The sequence below is a fragment of the Coturnix japonica genome, chromosome 7 (assembly GCF_001577835.2).
Source record: "Coturnix japonica isolate 7356 chromosome 7, Coturnix japonica 2.1, whole genome shotgun sequence".
NCBI lineage: Eukaryota > Metazoa > Chordata > Aves > Galliformes > Phasianidae > Coturnix > Coturnix japonica.
The window spans coordinates 17,570,133-17,587,969 of NC_029522.1; the positions used below are offsets into that span (position 1 = coordinate 17,570,133).

The 17,837-nt window shown below is 40.5% G+C and overlaps 2 protein-coding genes across 16 annotated transcripts in view; both read left to right on the forward strand.

Moving 5' to 3' along the window:
* TTC21B (tetratricopeptide repeat domain 21B) overlaps nt 1–10,814 on the forward strand; it is a 29,440-nt gene extending 18,626 nt beyond the window's left edge. The window contains exons 20-31 of one of the 4 annotated variants that reach the window (XR_004307994.1): nt 137–325; nt 1,700–1,810; nt 2,548–2,629; nt 3,173–3,323; nt 3,798–3,959; nt 4,345–4,540; nt 5,213–5,437; nt 6,083–6,203; nt 7,423–7,490; nt 8,358–8,819; nt 9,542–9,654; nt 10,642–10,814. Coding sequence is in view for 2 of the 4 variants with exons in the window: in XM_032445898.1 (XP_032301789.1) it covers nt 137–325; nt 1,700–1,810; nt 2,548–2,629; nt 3,173–3,323; nt 3,798–3,959; nt 4,345–4,540; nt 5,213–5,437; nt 6,083–6,203; nt 7,423–7,490; nt 8,358–8,435 (1,383 nt within the window). In the remaining 2 variants the exon portion in view is untranslated. Of the gene's footprint in view, nt 1–136; nt 326–1,699; nt 1,811–2,547; nt 2,630–3,172; nt 3,324–3,797; nt 3,960–4,344; nt 4,541–5,212; nt 5,438–6,082; nt 6,204–7,422; nt 7,491–8,357; nt 9,270–9,541; nt 10,321–10,641 lie in introns of those variants that run through there. The other 3 variants (XR_001556556.1, XM_032445898.1, XM_015868599.2) reach the window with 3 other exon arrangements.
* A 1,484-nt stretch (nt 10,815–12,298) lies between these two features.
* Nucleotides 12,299–17,837, forward strand: part of GALNT3 (polypeptide N-acetylgalactosaminyltransferase 3) — a 193,486-nt gene continuing 187,947 nt past the window's right edge. For 11 of the 12 annotated variants that reach the window (XM_032445903.1, XM_032445904.1, XM_032445908.1 and 8 more), the window contains exon 1: nt 12,299–12,577. The gene's annotated coding sequence lies outside the window, so the exon portion shown is untranslated. Of the gene's footprint in view, nt 12,578–13,632; nt 13,652–17,837 lie in introns of those variants that run through there. The other variant, XM_032445902.1, reaches the window with a different exon arrangement.

The window sequence follows — 17,837 nt, forward strand, 5'->3', positions numbered from 1 at the left end:
CATCTTGAAGCGTTAAATGCTGGGCTGTTTGAAACTTGTAAAAATTGTAGCTATGTTGTTGTAAAATGAATGATACAATATTGAGTCCTTCGGAAAACAGTTGACTGATCCTTCCTTATCCTTCTCTCCATGCTAGGCTCGAGAATTACAGGCCAGAGTACTTAAACGGGCTCAGACAGAACAGCCAGATGCAGTTCCTGCACAGAAGCAGTTAGCAGCTGAAATTTGTGCTGAGATTGCAAAGCATTGTACAGTTCAGCGAAACTATGAAAAAGCAATTAAATTTTACAAAGAGGCACTTGTTCACTGTGAAACTGATAAAAAGGTCAGTTCTCCCTCTGACAGTTTTGCATTTGTTTTCCTCTTCCCTTTTGATACTTAGCAATGCGTTTTTCCAATTATCCACAGCGTTGTACTGTTTTAGCAATTATTTCTGTTTTGTGATGAAAACCACAAAGGCTCTGTGTATGTATTTGCTTTTTTTTCCTGCCTTGAACTTTCTCCTTTCTGTCACTCAAAATAAAATAGCTGTATATATACTGCAAATTTCAGTGTATTTACCTGAAATCCGCATTTGAGTGCTGGTCTATGTTCACTTAGTAGTCTGTTACTTGCCAGTATGATAGGACTGCTGTCATGCAGCAGTTGAGGATGTGTAACGAATGGTATGGTAAGAACGGCAACTGCTCCAGCCTTGCTTGTTGCCTGTCACCTGGAAAGAAATCCCAGTGACTTCAGTCAGTTCAGACAATTTCTGTCTCTGCTGCCTGTATTCTAAAAGTTCTGTCCCTGCTTGGTAGGATTCTGGTTTTATTTGAAAAATGTTGCTATTGCTGAGCAGTGGTTATTGTACTGCTTCTCTTTTCCCTTCACTGTCTCTTTCAGATTTGCTTTAATGTTCCTTTACCGACATGGAATACAATGACACCGTAGCAAATCTAAAACCAAATTTCTGATTTTTAGAAACTTGTTTTCTGCTGCGTTAGATGTCAAGTTTAACCGATGTTCTTCTCTAACATGCCCCAAACAGGAAGTTTCCTAACTAGCATACTGATTCACAATCTTCCACTGTTCTACATACAAAAACTTTCTTCGAATCACTATTTGAAGAATAATTAATATTCTCATGTATGTGCAACTCTGTATCTGTTCCATTGCTTGGTTGCTTGCCTTTCTGTTTCAGAACTACAGTGACTGAGCCCTGAGGATGCATGCTTATGTAAATGCTGGTTTCTTAATATTTATTCTGTGGTGGTTTCTCATAAATGAATTCATACAGTTATAATATGTTAGGTAGGGAAATACAAGCAAGAAAACAGTTTCTCTTAGAATTTGTCTATACAAATGCAGTTAATCAGTGGATGTTAATGAGATATTTGCTTGTTGCGACTTTGTAGCTATTTGCATGTATGTTGTTTTTCTCCCCAAGATAATTATTCTTGCTAAAATTATTTATACTTTGGAGCAATGCTGTCTTCAAGTCTGCAATAACCAATTAAAGAAGAAAAGTTTTACCTTTTTTGTAGCTGGGGGAATTGAAATCAATTAAAATTTTTGATTGAGACTCTACAGAAAACAACAGTAAGATCTGTCGGTAAAGTAGAACTATACAGCAGAATATGAAATCTCTGGTAGACACGTACAGAACTGAACTTCCTTAGCTGTATGCAATTCAAAGATTAAATATTTTACTACACAGGCAATGTTGGAACTAGCACGTTTGTACCTTGCACAAGATGATAGTGATGCCTGTCAGCATCAGTGTTCCTTGTTACTGAGGAGTGAGCAAGATAACGAAGCAGCAACGATGGTAACGTACTGTTATACTAGTTCTGTGTGAGAAGTTTTTTGAAGTTTTTGTGTCAGCAGTGTGATAAATTTGTAAAATACAACTTTTAGAAAACATCACAATTCAGGAATGTGAGCAAATCTGTTGCAACAAAATATTGCCATTTATGCTGGATACTGATTCAGTACGATCTTAAAAATGATTTTAAGATGGGAAAAAATTATTCTCTTGCATCAAGTAACATCTGGAATTTATCCTAGTACAGTGCAAGACTGGGAGTGATAGCATTCCAATTAGTTTTGTTAAATTTACTCTTTAATAACTGCCTCTTGGGGGAAAGAAACTGAAAAAAGAACTGAATTTACTTTCTCTTCTGAAGCGGGCGATGTGTTTCTTTTTCCTGAACTTTAAAGTAGTTTGATTTTCTAGATGCTTAATATGCATTTCTGTGAAATAAAAATAGAAGTATTCAAGTGAAAACAAAGCATCTTTGATAGCTACATTGTAATGTTTTATTCTCTCTTGCCTTCCATCTTAAGTGAAAAACTGAGAAGTGAATCTGCTTGTTATTATTCTGTGTGTCTAGCTGAGGTGTTTATTCTCCAGAGATTAGTGGGGAAAAAGGCTCTGTTTACTTTTTGTCAAATTCCTGCAACACTTTAACCCTAGGGTTTTTCTGCCCCTGGTTTTAAAGAACTAGAGTTAATTTTGAAACACAATATTTAAGGCTTTGTTTTGGTTTTTGGTCAATACTGTAGATGATGGCTGACCTCATGTTCAGGAAGCAAGACTATGAACAAGCAATCTTTCATTTCCAGCAGCTCCTCGAACGCAAGCCAGGTGATTGTTCACTAGTGGTATTTTAAACTCTTTGGTACTGATGTCTAAGGAGAGAGAGGTACAAATAACTAAAAAGTGCTTTGTTATGTGATAGTTATAATGCAAATAAAACGAAGACCATCACTGTCTATAAAAACATAAAGCTATTGTAGGGAAAGATTTGCAAATAACTTCACTCAGCTATAGTAATTTGTACTGCTTCAATGCAATGTGCATTGCTTAACTTAAGCCAAATGTAGTGTTATGTACTTGTACCTGTAAAGTGCTTTCTCTAGTATTTAAGCTATCAAGTGCACAAACACAAGCCTGGAAATTTAGGATAAGGCTATGAAAGTGAGGTACAATTGTACTTACCTTTGTACAGTTTATTTAGGGGTATTGCAGAGGTATCACTGTTTTTTATCTGACACTTTTATATAATATGACTTACATTACACTCTTGTCATTTTTGTGTGTTAAAAACAGTGCAGGGCCTTCATCTTTAAATCTGTTTGCTGTGCAAATAACTGAAATGACGATGTCCTGTTTATTTAATCTATTCAGATAACTATGCCACTCTCTCACGATTAATTGATCTGTTAAGAAGAGCTGGAAAACTAGAAGATGTCCCAAGATTTCTTTTAATGGCTGAAAAACATTCTTCCAGAGCAAAGCTTGAACCAGGCTTTCACTACTGCAAAGGACTATATCTCTGGTACTTGTAATTAAAATAAGGTTCATATGACATAGTGCATAGTTACATTAATTTTCTTATCTGTTGTCATTCAAAGGTGCTACGTATGGTGTGTTAAGTGCTGTAGCAGTACATTGCTTTAGATAATGGGATTTTAAGAAAGGTTTCTTTGCCTCTTCTGTAGTACTTTGCAATGAACTTTTCAAAGAAAAGATGTTTTATCTTATGTACGTCTTTCATATGTTCTGTTTAGTAACAAAGGATATTCTTTCTGGTTCAAAGATGTAATATAATTACTTTGAAATTCTGGAATTTCACAGATTATTTTTAATCTGCAAAAACGCATTCCTTGTACTAGCACATGTGATTCTCAAAGCTTGTATTATTGGTGTGTGCAAGTATGTCAACTAGTTTTGAAAAGCTTGGGTTTTTAGGCACAACTTGGGGCAGTCAATTATACTTGTCCAGTTTTCAGTAGTTTAATTATCTGTGTAGGTATACAGGTGAACCAAATGACGCACTCCGCCATTTTAATAAAGCTCGAAAGGACAATGACTGGGGACAGAATGCAGTCTACAACATGATAGAAATTTGTTTGAACCCAGATAATGAAACTATAGGTGGTGAAGTCTTCGAAAATCTGGATGCTGACATAGGGTAAGTGAATGAAGTAAATGTTGCTTGGATTATTTTATTAACTCCCCCTTTCCCCAACCTCTTAATGATGTTTATTGATCAAGTAAATTGCTAGAATTCTGAACTGCTAAATAAATCCCTGTTAAGCAGAAAGTGTAGAGGATTTTATCTAGAATCCTAGGCACTTGAAGCTTTGGTTAGAAGATAGGTTGTAGGCAGATTGGAACTACCTTTATTACAGGAGAGAATATAGAATGCCTGTATAACAGATGCATGCTTTTATCACGTTATTATGGATCCTGTGTGCGCTTATAAATTATTTGACATATAAAAATGTGATTTTATATATAAAGGTAAACATTTAAACTATCGTTTGCTTTTTTTTACAAATGGTTTATGATAACAGTAACTCAACAGAGAAGCAGGAGTCTGTGCAGTTGGCTGTAAGAACAGCAGAGAATCTTCTGAAGGAACTCAAGCCTCAGACCATTCAGGGTCACGTTCAGCTGCGAATCATGGAAAATTATTGTCTCATGGCAACCAAACAAAAATCAAATGTCGAACGAGCTCTAAACACTTTCACTGAAATCGTAGTGGCTGAGGTTAGTAGCTTGTCTTTTTTCCACAGTCTTCTCCCCTACACTTAGTATGATTATTTAGTCTTGTTGTTCAAATTAGGTATAATGTGAACTAATTATCTTATATGAAACATGCAAAGAAGCTTGCCCTGAAATAACATATTTAAGAAATCTCGCGTTGGATTGAAACTTAGACAATATCAGCATACAGTTGAGGCCTGTTATTGAAGTGTGTATTGGCTTTTGGTTTGAGTTCTTGGGTTTGTTTAAGACTCAGTTCTTGTATTTTAACCCTGGGAGGCAGCTAAGCACTACGCAGCTACTTGCTCACCCTCTGCAGCAGGCTGAGGGAGAGATTCAGGAAGATTAAAGTGCAGGAACTCATAGGTTAAGATAACATTAGTTGACTTGGTAAAGCAGAAATATCTGTGGATATTTCCTGAGCCTGGATACAGTTCTCTTGAGCTCGGAGCTGTATTCAGTCTCTTAAAATGTTAACCTGGTCCTTGTGATTACAGTTATAAGAATAACTGTTGCACCAGATGGAAAACACATTGATGAGATTGGGTGTTGTATCTTTAGTTCCTGCAACTTAGCTTTTAACTTCCTGATGCCTTATCTTAATACTTAGAAAAATGTTTCTTAGAAGTAAAAAATTGAAAATCACCAAGTGGTCGCTATGCTTTTTTTCTGCAGAAAGATCATATACCTGCACTTCTGGGAATGGCTACAGCCTACATGATCTTGAAACAGACTCCACGAGCTAGAAATCAGTTAAAACGGATTTCAAAAATGAACTGGAATCCCATTGATGCAGAGGAGTTTGAAAAGAGTTGGCTTCTGCTTGCAGACATATATATTCAGTCTTCAAAATATGATACGGCAAGTGAATTATTAAAACGATGCCTTCGGCATAACAAGGTAAATGACTGCATATTATAAATAACCATTTTATTTTAATTCGTGGTTTTTTTTTGTTTGTTTGTTTGTTTTTTTTATCTGAAGCATGGAACAGGCATGGCATGGGCACAGATCTTAACATTTGTTCTTATTCTGTCCTTTTCTGCTGATGAAATTGTTCTATCTCTACATTTCACTCTCTTTCACCTGAGGCACATCCAGTAACACAGTACATGTTATACAACATCAGGATACTCTTTTAGCAATCAGTAATTACTGTTGTGGGCATATATTACAATGTAAATAAATACATGGAGTGAAAGCTTCCTAGGTCTACTATCTTGTAATAATGTTTCCTTTCAGTGTTTGAAATGGAAAGCTGTAGTGTATAAGAGTTTTCAAAATTAAGGTTATGGAAGTAGTCAAGAAAAAGTGCACTGAACATTTTTGGAGTAATTGTGGTGTGCTCTGTGATGAACTCTGTACTTGACCCAGGGTGACTTAGGAAGTTATTGGAAAACTCTGTAAATGATTTTAAATCAAGACTATCTTGTCATCAAAAGTAGAACAAGTATCACTTGTACTTTCTAGTTGAAGAGACTTGAAGTATTTAAGCAATTAAATGTTGATACCTAAATAAAGTCTTGTATGAATTATATTTTGCAGTCCTGCTGCAAGGCTTATGAATACATGGGATACATAATGGAAAAGGAACAAGCGTATAAGGATGCAGCAATAAATTATGAGATGGCCTGGAGATACGGAAACCAATCAAATCCAACAATAGGCATGTTTATAATAATGTATATATACAATGCACTACAGTAGGAATGAATAACTCTATTTCTCTATCCACACTGAGAATATTACTGGTTTTTCCTCACATTAGAGCCACAGCTGTCTAAGGATCTACTTTAAGTCATTTGGAAAGCTCCCATGACAGATAGCCATTTCATCTTACTCTTTTTAGTGTAAGGTTTGGTCTACAGCTCTTTTAGTTTGCTCTTACATGCTGTCTTGAAGTATGGTGTTCACTGTCAGTAATGTTTGTATAGTAATACAACATCTATTGGCTGTAGTAGAGAACCTTTTATAGCTTTTCTGTATCTGGTGGTGACAGATCTCTGAATACTTAATCATTATGGTTTGATAATCAGACAAATTTGAAGATTTAAAAAAAAATATGTTTCAAGGGATGTAAATATTTGCATTAAATTTAATAGCTAACTGAAAACTTGAGATAGTGTTCAATTTCCAGTTTGGTTGGTTAATTAAAGCCTACAAATGTAACAGTCCAGCTTAGGCTATTTGAAGTAGGAAACCGTTTATAAGATATAGGTTAAAAATGTCCTTTCTTACTCAATGCTTAGTCTCTAGGTCCTGAGGCTGATGATTTACAGTCCTCCCTGCCAAGGGTGCCTCAATATACCCAGGGATGGGACTTTTCTGTCCAGGCTGATATATTTGAACTATGCTTTTTACCATTGAAAACATCATTCTTGATGTGTTGCTACAGGACCTAGCTATTCCACGCGACAGATTTTATTATTAGTGGACTGTGAAACAGTAAAGCATTTTAATTCCTTGGTTTGTTTCTGCATTTGTGACTTTTCTTTTGTCCTCTAAAAACTTAATCATTTATTTTATTTATAAAAGAACAATGTATTATAGATCAAAAACTCTAACAGTGAGAAACTCAGTAGGGTGCTTCATTCAGTGAAAGAGGACAGCCATTATGTGTTCCCTGGAGAAAAGCTTGCTCTCCAGAATGTCTCCTTTTGATTCCAGTGTAGCTATCTATCAGTGTGTAAGGGACATTCACGTACTACTTAAAGTGCCTTTCAATAGAGGTTTTTACAGGCTTAGATAAGGGAAAACCAGAAAACAAATATATTAGCCATAGAAACATATGGTGACAAAAATGAACTTAAATTTGATATTTTACTTATTCAATACAGATATTGAAACTGTCACTTCCCCCCCCCCCCCCCCTCTTTTTCTTACAGGATACAAGCTGGCTTTCAATTATCTGAAAGGAAAGAGATACGTTGATGCAATTGCTGTTTGTCATAAGGTACAATTTATACTTAATACTCTATACTGTAACAGCTTTTGTTTTACGTAATGATACAACCAGTCATCTTTCTGATATTAGTAAGTTAGACTGCGTACAAGATACTTAGTTTGCTTTATCCTGAGCTTTCTGGCCATCTGGTAAATAAGAGGTGTAGTGGTTGGCTGGCATATGTGAAAGTATATTTAAGGGGCTGTGCCTTCTTCTCTTACTGTGGTTTTTGCTTGGTAAGTCCATGCAGAGCTGTAGCTGAAGACAGTCATAAAATACTTGTATTGGAAGAATTGTTAGAATACTTCATGAACTGCCTGTGTGGTACAGTTATATCTAGAATATAGATGTAGAATTATAGAGCTAAAATTCTAGACTCAGAGTGAATGTAATGATATAATAGTTATTAATAATTAAATTTGCTGATTTGAAGAGAAATTTAGGAGTACTGGGAAGGTTAAACTGAATGGAAGAGAAGGGAATTGCAAGGCAAGAAGATGGTAAGAAAGAGCCTGAAGTATTGAAGACATAAGAGCAGTTTATTGTTGCAGAGAAAGTATACTTGAAACCTTAGGAATGTCTTTGAAGGCTGCTGTTCTGTGCATCTCAAACCACCTAAAGGCTTTAGCCCTTGGCCCCTGCTTTATTGCCTGTAAGGTTACGAGGCAGTAGGAAAGGGAAGCAATGTCTGATGTTGATCTTGACCAAATCGGTAGTCTTTAATTACAGATATTTCTGCATTCTTACAAGGAACTTATCACGGTATTCAAAATCTTAGAATGTGTAATCTCAGCAATGAGGCAATAACCACCTGAGCTTTCTTTCCTTTCAGATGCAGAACTTTTTACTGTGGAGGTTTTTTTTGTTTTTGGACAGGTCCTTGAAGCACATCCAAACTATCCAAAGATCAGAAAGGAAATACTTGACAAGGCCCGTGCATCATTAAGAACATAACTTGTTGTTTTTTTTAAAACTCATTGACTTATTAGTATAAGGTGCCTTCAGAAACTACTACAGTGACAGAGACCATATCAGCACAAATGTATTGTGAATATGATTAACTTGCATTGAATTAGAAGTCTGGATCCTTTGCAAGAAAAGTCTGCAGCCCTGGGAGAAATTGTAGCTATTTAGCAGGAAATACTGCTTACATGTATGGTACCTAAAACATCATCCAGAAATAAAAAATACCAAAGATAAAGCCCACAGGCATCTCTGTAGAATACAGCCCAAGTGCATTTCAGATAAACACACAACTTGGATTCTAGTGACTGACATACTGGAGGCTCATTTTCAATCTACTTTTCAAAGTAACGTGTGCATTCCACAATGTATATAGTAAGTATTGTGTAAAAGTGTGTATTTTTTAAGGAAAGTAATAAAATAATTGTAAATACAAATGCACAGAGCAGTCTCCAGACAAATGCTATGTAGGAGGTATTGCGCTCTTCTGTTCTGTGTCCCCGCATTGTCAATATGTTTTAGGGAATATAATTCAGTTGGTTGTGTTTTTGTTTGCTTGTTTATTTGCAATAGTGCTCAGCAGCCTGTCCCAAATAGTGCAGGCATTCTCTTTGTTCATTGTTAAGGTGCTGGATCTTGGTTTAAGAAATCCATCTGTTTGTGATTTCATATGTTTTTATTTTTACAAATCCTGCAAATATACCACTTTTTCAAGATTAAAGAAGCTACATGTGTTGTTCTCAATGGAACTTTCATTGTTAATGAAACACTAACATGTAAAATTAAGATCTTATATAAATATTAAATATTTAACAATTATGCAAATTTTGCATGGTATTTTTTTTACTCATGCTGCATTATTCATCATGGAGATGGATATTTGTCATGCTTAGTTTGGAGTGTTAAGATTTACATGCTACATGTAACATGCTTGTGGATCTTTAATGGATTGGTAGCCTGCTGTGAATAAAAGAACAACTTGACATTGACAAGTGTTAAGGCTACACAAGAGGCGCTGTTTGAAATCGCATGTAATTTTGCTTATCTGTAACTGGGTGCAGTGTCTTTGGTAACTTACAGCCTTGTTTCCTAAACAGATAGATATGTATCCTGAATGCAATGATGCTACCTACTGGAGATTTCTAGATCCTGCATTCAAGGATGTTCTGAGCTTTTGGTCAGCCAAGCTGAAATTAATGGAAACTAACAGGTAACAGGTGTATAATACTTCTAGAAGTTTGGTATGAGTGATGGAGTTGACAAAAGACCTGAGTAAGTGGCTTCTCCTTCCCCGAGTAACCTTGAAGCTTATGCTGTAGACATATCCTTTTTGTACTGATCACAATACAGGAAGAAAAAGACTTGGGTGACTGGGGGAAGCTGATAATGTATGGGAGTAGATTGAGGGACTTGGAAGGATTTGAAGAATGCTGAGGCTGGGAGGAGTTACAAGGAATCCAATTATGAATCCTTGAACTGCTGGATTATTATTTTCCCCCCACTGGTAAAATATTAAGTACCTAGGGCTTTTCAAGGCAGTTTCTAATAAGAGAGCATTGAGATCGATGTCTTTCTGCTTGCTCCCTCGCACTGGAATAACTTAGCTCAAGTTTAGAATAAAAATGAATGCTTTTATGCTGATACACCCAAGACATGTTCAAAATAGGTAAAGTTAATCTGTATCTACACCTTTCTTTTGAGCATCAGATACGTGTTGCCAGTTCATAAGATACGATACAGAAATTAATTGATAGAAATTGGTCTCAGACTTGAAGCTTTTCCTTGCTAATTTATGGTGGAGATTTTTGTTCATTTTAGCATGAAATAAAAGATTTCTGGAATCCTCTTAGGCTTCCTGAATACATTTAGCTACTAATGTGCCTTTTTTTTTATGAGTTAAGTCTTTAAAATAAGAGTGCGATTGAGGAACATCATTAGATTTCAATTAAAGAAGCAGTGGCTGTAAGTAATTCTTTAGAGGAAATTTTGCTTTAATAAAATATTCCCGGAAGGAAATGGTCTTTCCATCCCCTTGTGGTCTGTATAAGTCAGTTTAAGTTTCTCTGTCCTTACTATTTTTCTTCCTTCTTTCAGTGCAGAAGGAATGGTATTGTTTCATTTCTCTTTTACTTTAAGCATTAATTCCAGCTCTCCTTCTGCTTTTACAGTTCTTATTTTAAAATTCATGTCCTGGTAGTTTTTTTTCAGTCCCTTAATAAATGGCTTTGAATGGAAGAGACTCCTCGAGGATGAGAGAGAGGATGGAGGGCAGTCAGTAATGCTCCTTTCAAAGAGCTGCAGTCTTTAGCATGATGTTGCTTGGCAACCCATCTTCCACTTTGCCTCTGTTGAATAAAAGAGGAGAGCAAAGCTGTGGTTTCTATTGATTCATTCACTGAAGCTGGGAATCTGGGCATCCTGTAGCTATAGCAACGTGAGCCATAGGTGTCACTTCCTCTACTGTCCTGGCCCTGCAGGTACAGAATGCCTGGGGTATCTTCTAGGGGATGCCTAAAGTTTTTTGTTTGGTTTTGTTTTTGAGGGGATGATACTCTTTCCTACTTCTTTTTTTCTTTCAGATTTTTCTCAGTATTAGAAAGATGATCTAGAAAGTATGATTAAAATATTATAATTAGACAAAATGAATTTGAGTCTTAGAGGAAAAGTAGAAATAATTCATAGTTCCCTTTCTGAGCTGGGTTTGACTGTCTTGAATCAATTCTGAATTGTGTCTGCAGCAACTTTTAGAAAAGCTCATAAATCAGGAGGCTCCAGTTTAACAACCTCAGCCTTTATCTTAACAGTCATTAGAGGGACGAGCAGCTCTGCAAACATTTCAGTTTTAACACCTTATTGAAGATCTTGTTGAAATTGTTCTGTAAGCACTTGGGTAGGCTGCTGAGTTTTAGCAAGCGCATGAACAACTCACCAGTTGCTGTGGTCCCTGTGCACTAAGCAGGAAAAATAGGAAAAAAAATCATGAGGAAGTATTTCATCTGCTTGTGACTATGGCACTTCTTACAGTCAGGTCAGTGCTGGGGTCAGCTCAGGCTCTTTACAGCTGTGGGCTTGGTTTTGCTGGGGTTTTTACCTCTTGATTAATTTGCAAAAAAAAAACAAACCTGTTAGTTTGCTTTTTTTTTTTTTTTTTTTTTTTCCCCTTGACTTTTTTAGTATGTGGGGGATTGTTCTCCACTGAAACTCCTGTTTTGGTATCTATGTGATACAATAACTGATCTGGATGTGGGTTTCAAGTGCTGTTCTTCAAAGAAGTGCACGTGCCTCTTCTTGCAGCCTTTACTCGGGAAAGCAACAGGTTTAGAACCTCGAATAGCGCTCGCATTCCGGAACGGCTCGGCCTTGCGGCTGCACCAAGCTGCGGGTGGCTGCCGTGTGCCGCAGGTGCGGGACCAGGTGCGGCTCCTGCCTCTGCTTTCAACGGTAGAAGGATTTAACGTGCTCCACCGTTTCTTACACGTAACCTGGGGGAGCTCCAGCCAAAATGGGAGAGAGAAGGCGGTGCAGGGCAGAATTAATCCCTCGTGCCACAGCTGTGCCCGCTCTTGAGCTGATCCGAAACGCTGCGGGACCTGCTTTGCACCTGGGGGACTTGGAAGCAAACTCGTAACTCCTGCAGTCCCCCCTTCAGCGAGCAGCGCCGTTCGCTCCGTGGTGCGCGCTGCGGGACGTCCGTTCTGTGGAGCTCCGCTCTCCCCTGCAGCGTTTTGTGCCGTCTCCCAGCAACGCAGGCGTGCAGCGCTCTGCCGCGCGGTGCAGCCGGTCGCGGATTGGCGCAAGCTCTCAGCGCCGCTCCGCCGCTTCCACCGCGGCCCGTTACCGCACGCGGCGGGTCCGCATCCCCGCTATGTGCCGCTACGACGCCGCTCCGAGCGCGGGGCGCGGAGGCGGCTGAGGCGAGGGCCCGCTCTTCCCGCCGCTCCTCGCGCACCTGGCCGCCAGGTGAGGCCGAGGGCGGGGCGGCGCGCAGGCGCAGGGGGCGCGCACCTGGCTGCCACGAGCGGAAGGCGCCGCCACAGCCCCGTGCGCCGTGGGCGGCCTCCGGCCGGGGCGGGCACCGCGCTTCCCTCCGCCGGCAGCCGCTCGTCCGGGAGACCCTTCTCCCGCCGGACCAGGTGAGCGACGCGGCTGCGCTGCCCTCGGGTGGGCGGGCTGGGAGCAGGGCTGTCGCCCCGCGGGGTGTCCCCTTCCCCAGAGCCCCCTGAAGCGTTCGGGGTCGCCGCGCGTGGCCGAAGCTGGGGGTTGGTGGGGGCGGCCCCGCGCGGGTGGATGCGGAGGAGCGGAGCCGGGGGTTGTGTGGGCCGGGGCCGGGCGGGGACCGGGGGAGGCGGCGGCGGTTCCTGCCACGTCCCGGGCCGCACTGCGGTGCGGTGGCCGCGGGGATGTGTCCGAGCGGGGATGTGTCCGAGCGGGGATGTGTCCGAGCGGGGCGTCCCGCAGCTCCGCGTTCCGTCCTGCGCCCAGGGAGAGCGCGTGGTGCCCGGGCTGACTCCTCACAGCGGGTCGTGTTACCCGTGGCTTGTACGAGTCTTCTTAGTGTTCAAGAGTTGGCAAGAAAAGTTATCTGTGATACAAACAGGAACGAACGAAGTTGAGGCTGACTTTGTGTAAACGTGCTTCTACTTATTAGTCTTTATTAAACGTTTTTACTGATCAAACAAAAAAAATACCTTACTGGCAACTCGAGCGTTACGCGTTCACCTCAGAGCGTTTCACACTTCAGCCTTCTGTTACAAAACTCATTGCATCTAAAACTCATCGCATCTTTTGCCCTCGTTTTGCCCGTTGGATCCCGCCTAAAGGCAGCACTGGGCTGAGAGCTGAGCCCGGCCGCTTTCTGTGCTGCTTTTAGCAGGGTTTGCCCGCCGGCCCGCTCGCTTTGTCATTTGCTGCTGCCTTCCTGAGGCCTCAGGATCAGTAAAGTAGAAATTAAGTTGTTTGCGGAGGGTAAGTTGGTCGCTGCTATTTCTGTCACGCCGTGGGGAGCAGCGGAGCAGCCCTCCCTGCCCTGTGGCTCCGCGGCCGTTTAACCTTGCCCTGTTTTTAGGCGGGGCAGCCGGGTGCTGTGACTGCTGTCAAAATAGCAGCGGGATCCGGCTGCCCTTTGTGGCGTGGCCCTTGGTTACCGGCTGCGTTGCTCCAAGAAATTCCGCTGTGCTGTGGACAAACGCGTGCTGCCCGTGTGCTCGGTGAGCTCATACGGTGTGCGGGGCTTCCCCATTTCTGGCAGTGCAGGGAGCTGTGGTCGTAACATGAACTGATGCTCAGTCGCTCAGCAGCACACATGAGTTTTTCTTCCCACTCTGCTCGCTCCTGTGTTTATCTTCTGTAAGATTTGAATGTGCTTCCAGTTTCTGGACTGCAAAGCACTATGTTTTGTGAAACTACTTTGTGCTGTAGGTTTAGTTCTGCTTATAAACAGCAAAACAATGTTGTGGAACTACTTAGAGCTACAGGAGTAACGTGCTGTACTCAAGCCACTACTTTTTGTTACATAAGGTTGTTCAGCAGTGACATGCAGAACTGGTCAGGTGAGGGCAAGAGCAAAGAGATGGCACCTGAGGGTTGCCAGCAGTTTGACAATAACCCGATAAAGCTCAGTGCGTTTCAGAACAAACAAAGCAAAAACATGAGGAAGCCTTTTTTATTTTTTATTTATTTTTTTTTTATGCTTATGGTTTAAACAAATTTTAAGACAAACTAGAGTGTAAAGCTATGAGTTCAGGGCCTGTGCTTAATACTCAGATGCTGTGCTTATCTTAGAAACCTTCCTGCAATTGGGAAAGAAAAGAATTCCCTTGGATCTGATCCAGAGATTGTTTTTTGGTGCTTAAATAAAAATCAGACACCAATACTACGGAGTTATTACAGCACTTTACAGCTGCTGTGCTGCTCACTTGTCACCGTGGCATTTTTAGGAGCAGCCTAAAATGCTTTTAACAGCATCCCAAACCAAACTGGCAAGGAGAAAAAGGAAGCTGCAGTGTTGACTGAAATTTGAATTTAACTCATATTCAGCACATTGTTGCAGTTCCAAGACTGTAAAAACAAGCTCTAAATATTGTTTTAATATGTACTTACTGTGTAATTCTACTTCACTGTCTATTGTTGTGGAATTAGCCTCTATCTCTGCCCATCCCTTACAGTGCTCAGCTGTAGAAGAGTAGCGGTAGTGCTGATACTGAGTTTACTTCAGTCAGTGCTAGAATAATCTATGCCTTTGGACTTTTTAAAACTGACACTTTAATATGAAGACACGCAGTATCCTTACAGCATATTCAGGAGCAGCATAAGATTTCCCCTGGCTGAGCCTCAAAGAATGAATGCATCCAGGGCAGCAGCAGCTGGAGTTTGCTGATCAGCAGCTCGTTGGGTACTGCCCTGTCTGAGGGACAACCAGTGGGAATTCTTGCTTGAGCCAGGGCATCAAGAATCCTTGATGCTGTGAGTGCCCAGTCAAGTGCTGACCAAGTGATTCTGCTGCTGCTTTTCAGGTAGAACATTTATTTTTGAGTTACACATGCTTTGTTTTGTGAACTGTTCCTTTATTTAAGCCAAATACTAATAAATCATAAGCAGTAGTACAGAGTGGTAAACTTAAGCAGCTCTTTTGTTTTTCCCCAAGTTCTGAAGTGCTTTTGCTCTTGATTTTATGGAGAGCCCTAATATTCTACATTCAGCTATGAAAAATAGCTCTATGAAAAATTCATTTCAAATGTGGCATTTCTTAGCCATGACCTCATCATGTGAATGTTCTTCTGGGAAGCAGGTATGGTTTTATCAATGATTTTTATTCTTTAATTTTTTTAATGGGTAGGAACATTTTGATTTCCGGGGTAGCAGAAGTGCTTATTTCAATAGCTAATGTTTTAGTGGAATCTGATGCGGGATTCATGTATAGAAGACAAAAAGCACTGGGAAGTTTCCTAGCAGAGCAACACCCAACAGGTGTAACTGTGCACACTGGGCAGATTTATGCTGGTCTGGGGGAGCAGCTGCTCGTTAGTGTCAGGTGGATTTTTCCTCCAGAGTTTGTTCAGTGTTTGCTCCACACAGGCCTGCTGCCTCGTTAGGGGAGCAGTAAGGTGTTGCGGAAGGATAAAACATACGCAAGGTTTTAACGAGACTGATTTTGGAGTGATGGAAGTTAGATTAAGAGCTGGGCTGTTCTGCGAGAGCTTCTGATGATTTAGGTTACTGGGGCATATACATTTTTTTTCTTTAAATGATTGCCCATAGTGTTGCTCAGACTGAGCTGACACAGTCAGAGCTGTGTGCACATGGTACTGGAGGGAGGCGTCCTGTGAGGCCGGCAGTTGGCAGGCACTGTGACACTGGAGCTGGTGTAACAGAGGCTGTGCATTCAGCTCACCCGCTGCCCCGTGCTGTGGTGTGCAGCAGGGCGGCTGCTGCCTTTTGGCACTTTGGAGAAGATGTTTATAGTGCTTGTAAGTTTTCTGCTTATTTTCTTTGAAAACAACAAAACCAACCTACGCTGTGCTTACCAGTGACCTGAAGGAATTGAATTGTGCCACATATTTCTTCAGCATGTCCTGAAGGACAGAACTGTGGTCTGGTCTGTGCTTATTGATGCTGCTGTGCCATAAGAATGTATGAAATGTTTGTGGTGAGTGAAGATTGCGTTGCTGACTACAAAATTATTCTGGTTAAAAACCTTAGGAAAGATACAGCTTTGGTGGCAGTTTGTGTAATATAGTTTGTGATCTGGGAACTGATACTGTTCTGTGCAACAGACCCTTTTTCTTATTGTTAAACACTGTCCCTTCAAGATATTTCATCAGTAACGCTGCACTCGGGATTAATCTGTATCAGAGTTAGTGCATTTGTGGCAAAGGAGTTGGTGCACTTCAGCTCTGCTTCACACACTATCCTGAGGTTATCAGTTGACTGTCTAATAAGAAGCACTTCTGAAGCACCGCTTATGCTGTTTCTCTGCACAGCACACTGCTGTGTATGCTACAGGACCGTGCAAATCCCCATTGAAAGGATGGGTTGTGTTGGTCTCCTTGCACGACCCCCTCACAGGAGCTCTCTTCTCATTCCTCAGGGCACACATGTTTCACGTGTGCCCTATGGCACTGGTTATGCATGAGCAGGCAAGGCAGGCAGCTCCACTACAAGGAAATACGCTGTCAAAGAGCAATCAGAGTTCATGCAGAGGAAAAACATAATGAAGAAAACCAAAGGCAAAGTAAATTGCTGTGCCCATTCTTGTTTGCTCATTAGTCTGTTTAAGTCTAAAATGACTTGTTTAAAGGCACCTGTGTGCAAAACATGGATAATGTAAGGAATAGTTTTGATGAATTTTAGATCTCTGGTATTATCTAGAGGGTTTTTTTGTGTGTGAGAAGCTAAGCCTAAGTTCATACGGTGTTCATAAAGCTGGGGGAAAATGATGAAGCAAGCTTAACATAAGCAATAGTTATTGCATTGATTTAAATGCTGAATGCAGACAGCAGAAATCTGATAACTGCATTTTCAACTGTAACGTAACTGTTTAGTGGAAACTAAGTGGTACTAAGTCAGATAATGGATTTGTAACCATAGTTTGTTATTTTTCTACCCTTTCTGAGTAGTCTTAGGCCAGGTCATCAAATCAAAAGAGAATCTTCAGCATTTGATTTGAATAAAAATTCAGGTCTCAAATTGAAGCATGATTTCAGTGTGAGATTTTGGTGAAATTCAAAGTTGCTTTGTAGAATTACCTTCTGCCCGTCTTTTTACCTAACAGGATGCTCACCTAAGTTTAATCTTTAATGGCATGAAGAGGCCCAGAGAGGTGGTTGGAGAATGTTGATTTCTGTTAGTGGTACAAAGAATATTTGAGGGCTGTGGTGTTTGAAAGCAAATCAAGTACTGCCCTCCCTCCCCAGTGTTGCACGACTGACTGTGCCCAAATGACTGCTTGTGAAATAAGGAACTGCCGGACTTCTCTTATGATATCAAGTACCTCAACTATATAAAAAAAAAGTTTATATTTTCCTGTTTGAAGACGGTATATTTATGTTGCTTATTAATTCTAAGCTTTAAGATATATTAATATAACCTGTGTTTGTGCATTGTGCACTGAGAAACAATAGTGTAATTAATTTTTTTTTCTTTTTTTCCCCCTATTTTTTTGTGTAGTGTTATTAAAGCATTTGTGGTTCAGAGGTTGCTGAAGCTGACCCGGGGCAGGTTTGGCAGTAGTAGTTTTACAGGTTGTAGATTCCTTGATGGTGCTTAGGGTTTCACTTTCTGCACTGGGTTTATGGAGCAAGGTTTTGGTAGCAGAGGGACTGATTGGTGCTTCCTGTGAGCACAGCTGCCCTGTGCTGCTCTCAGCCAGCTCCAGTACAACCCTGCTGTTGGCCA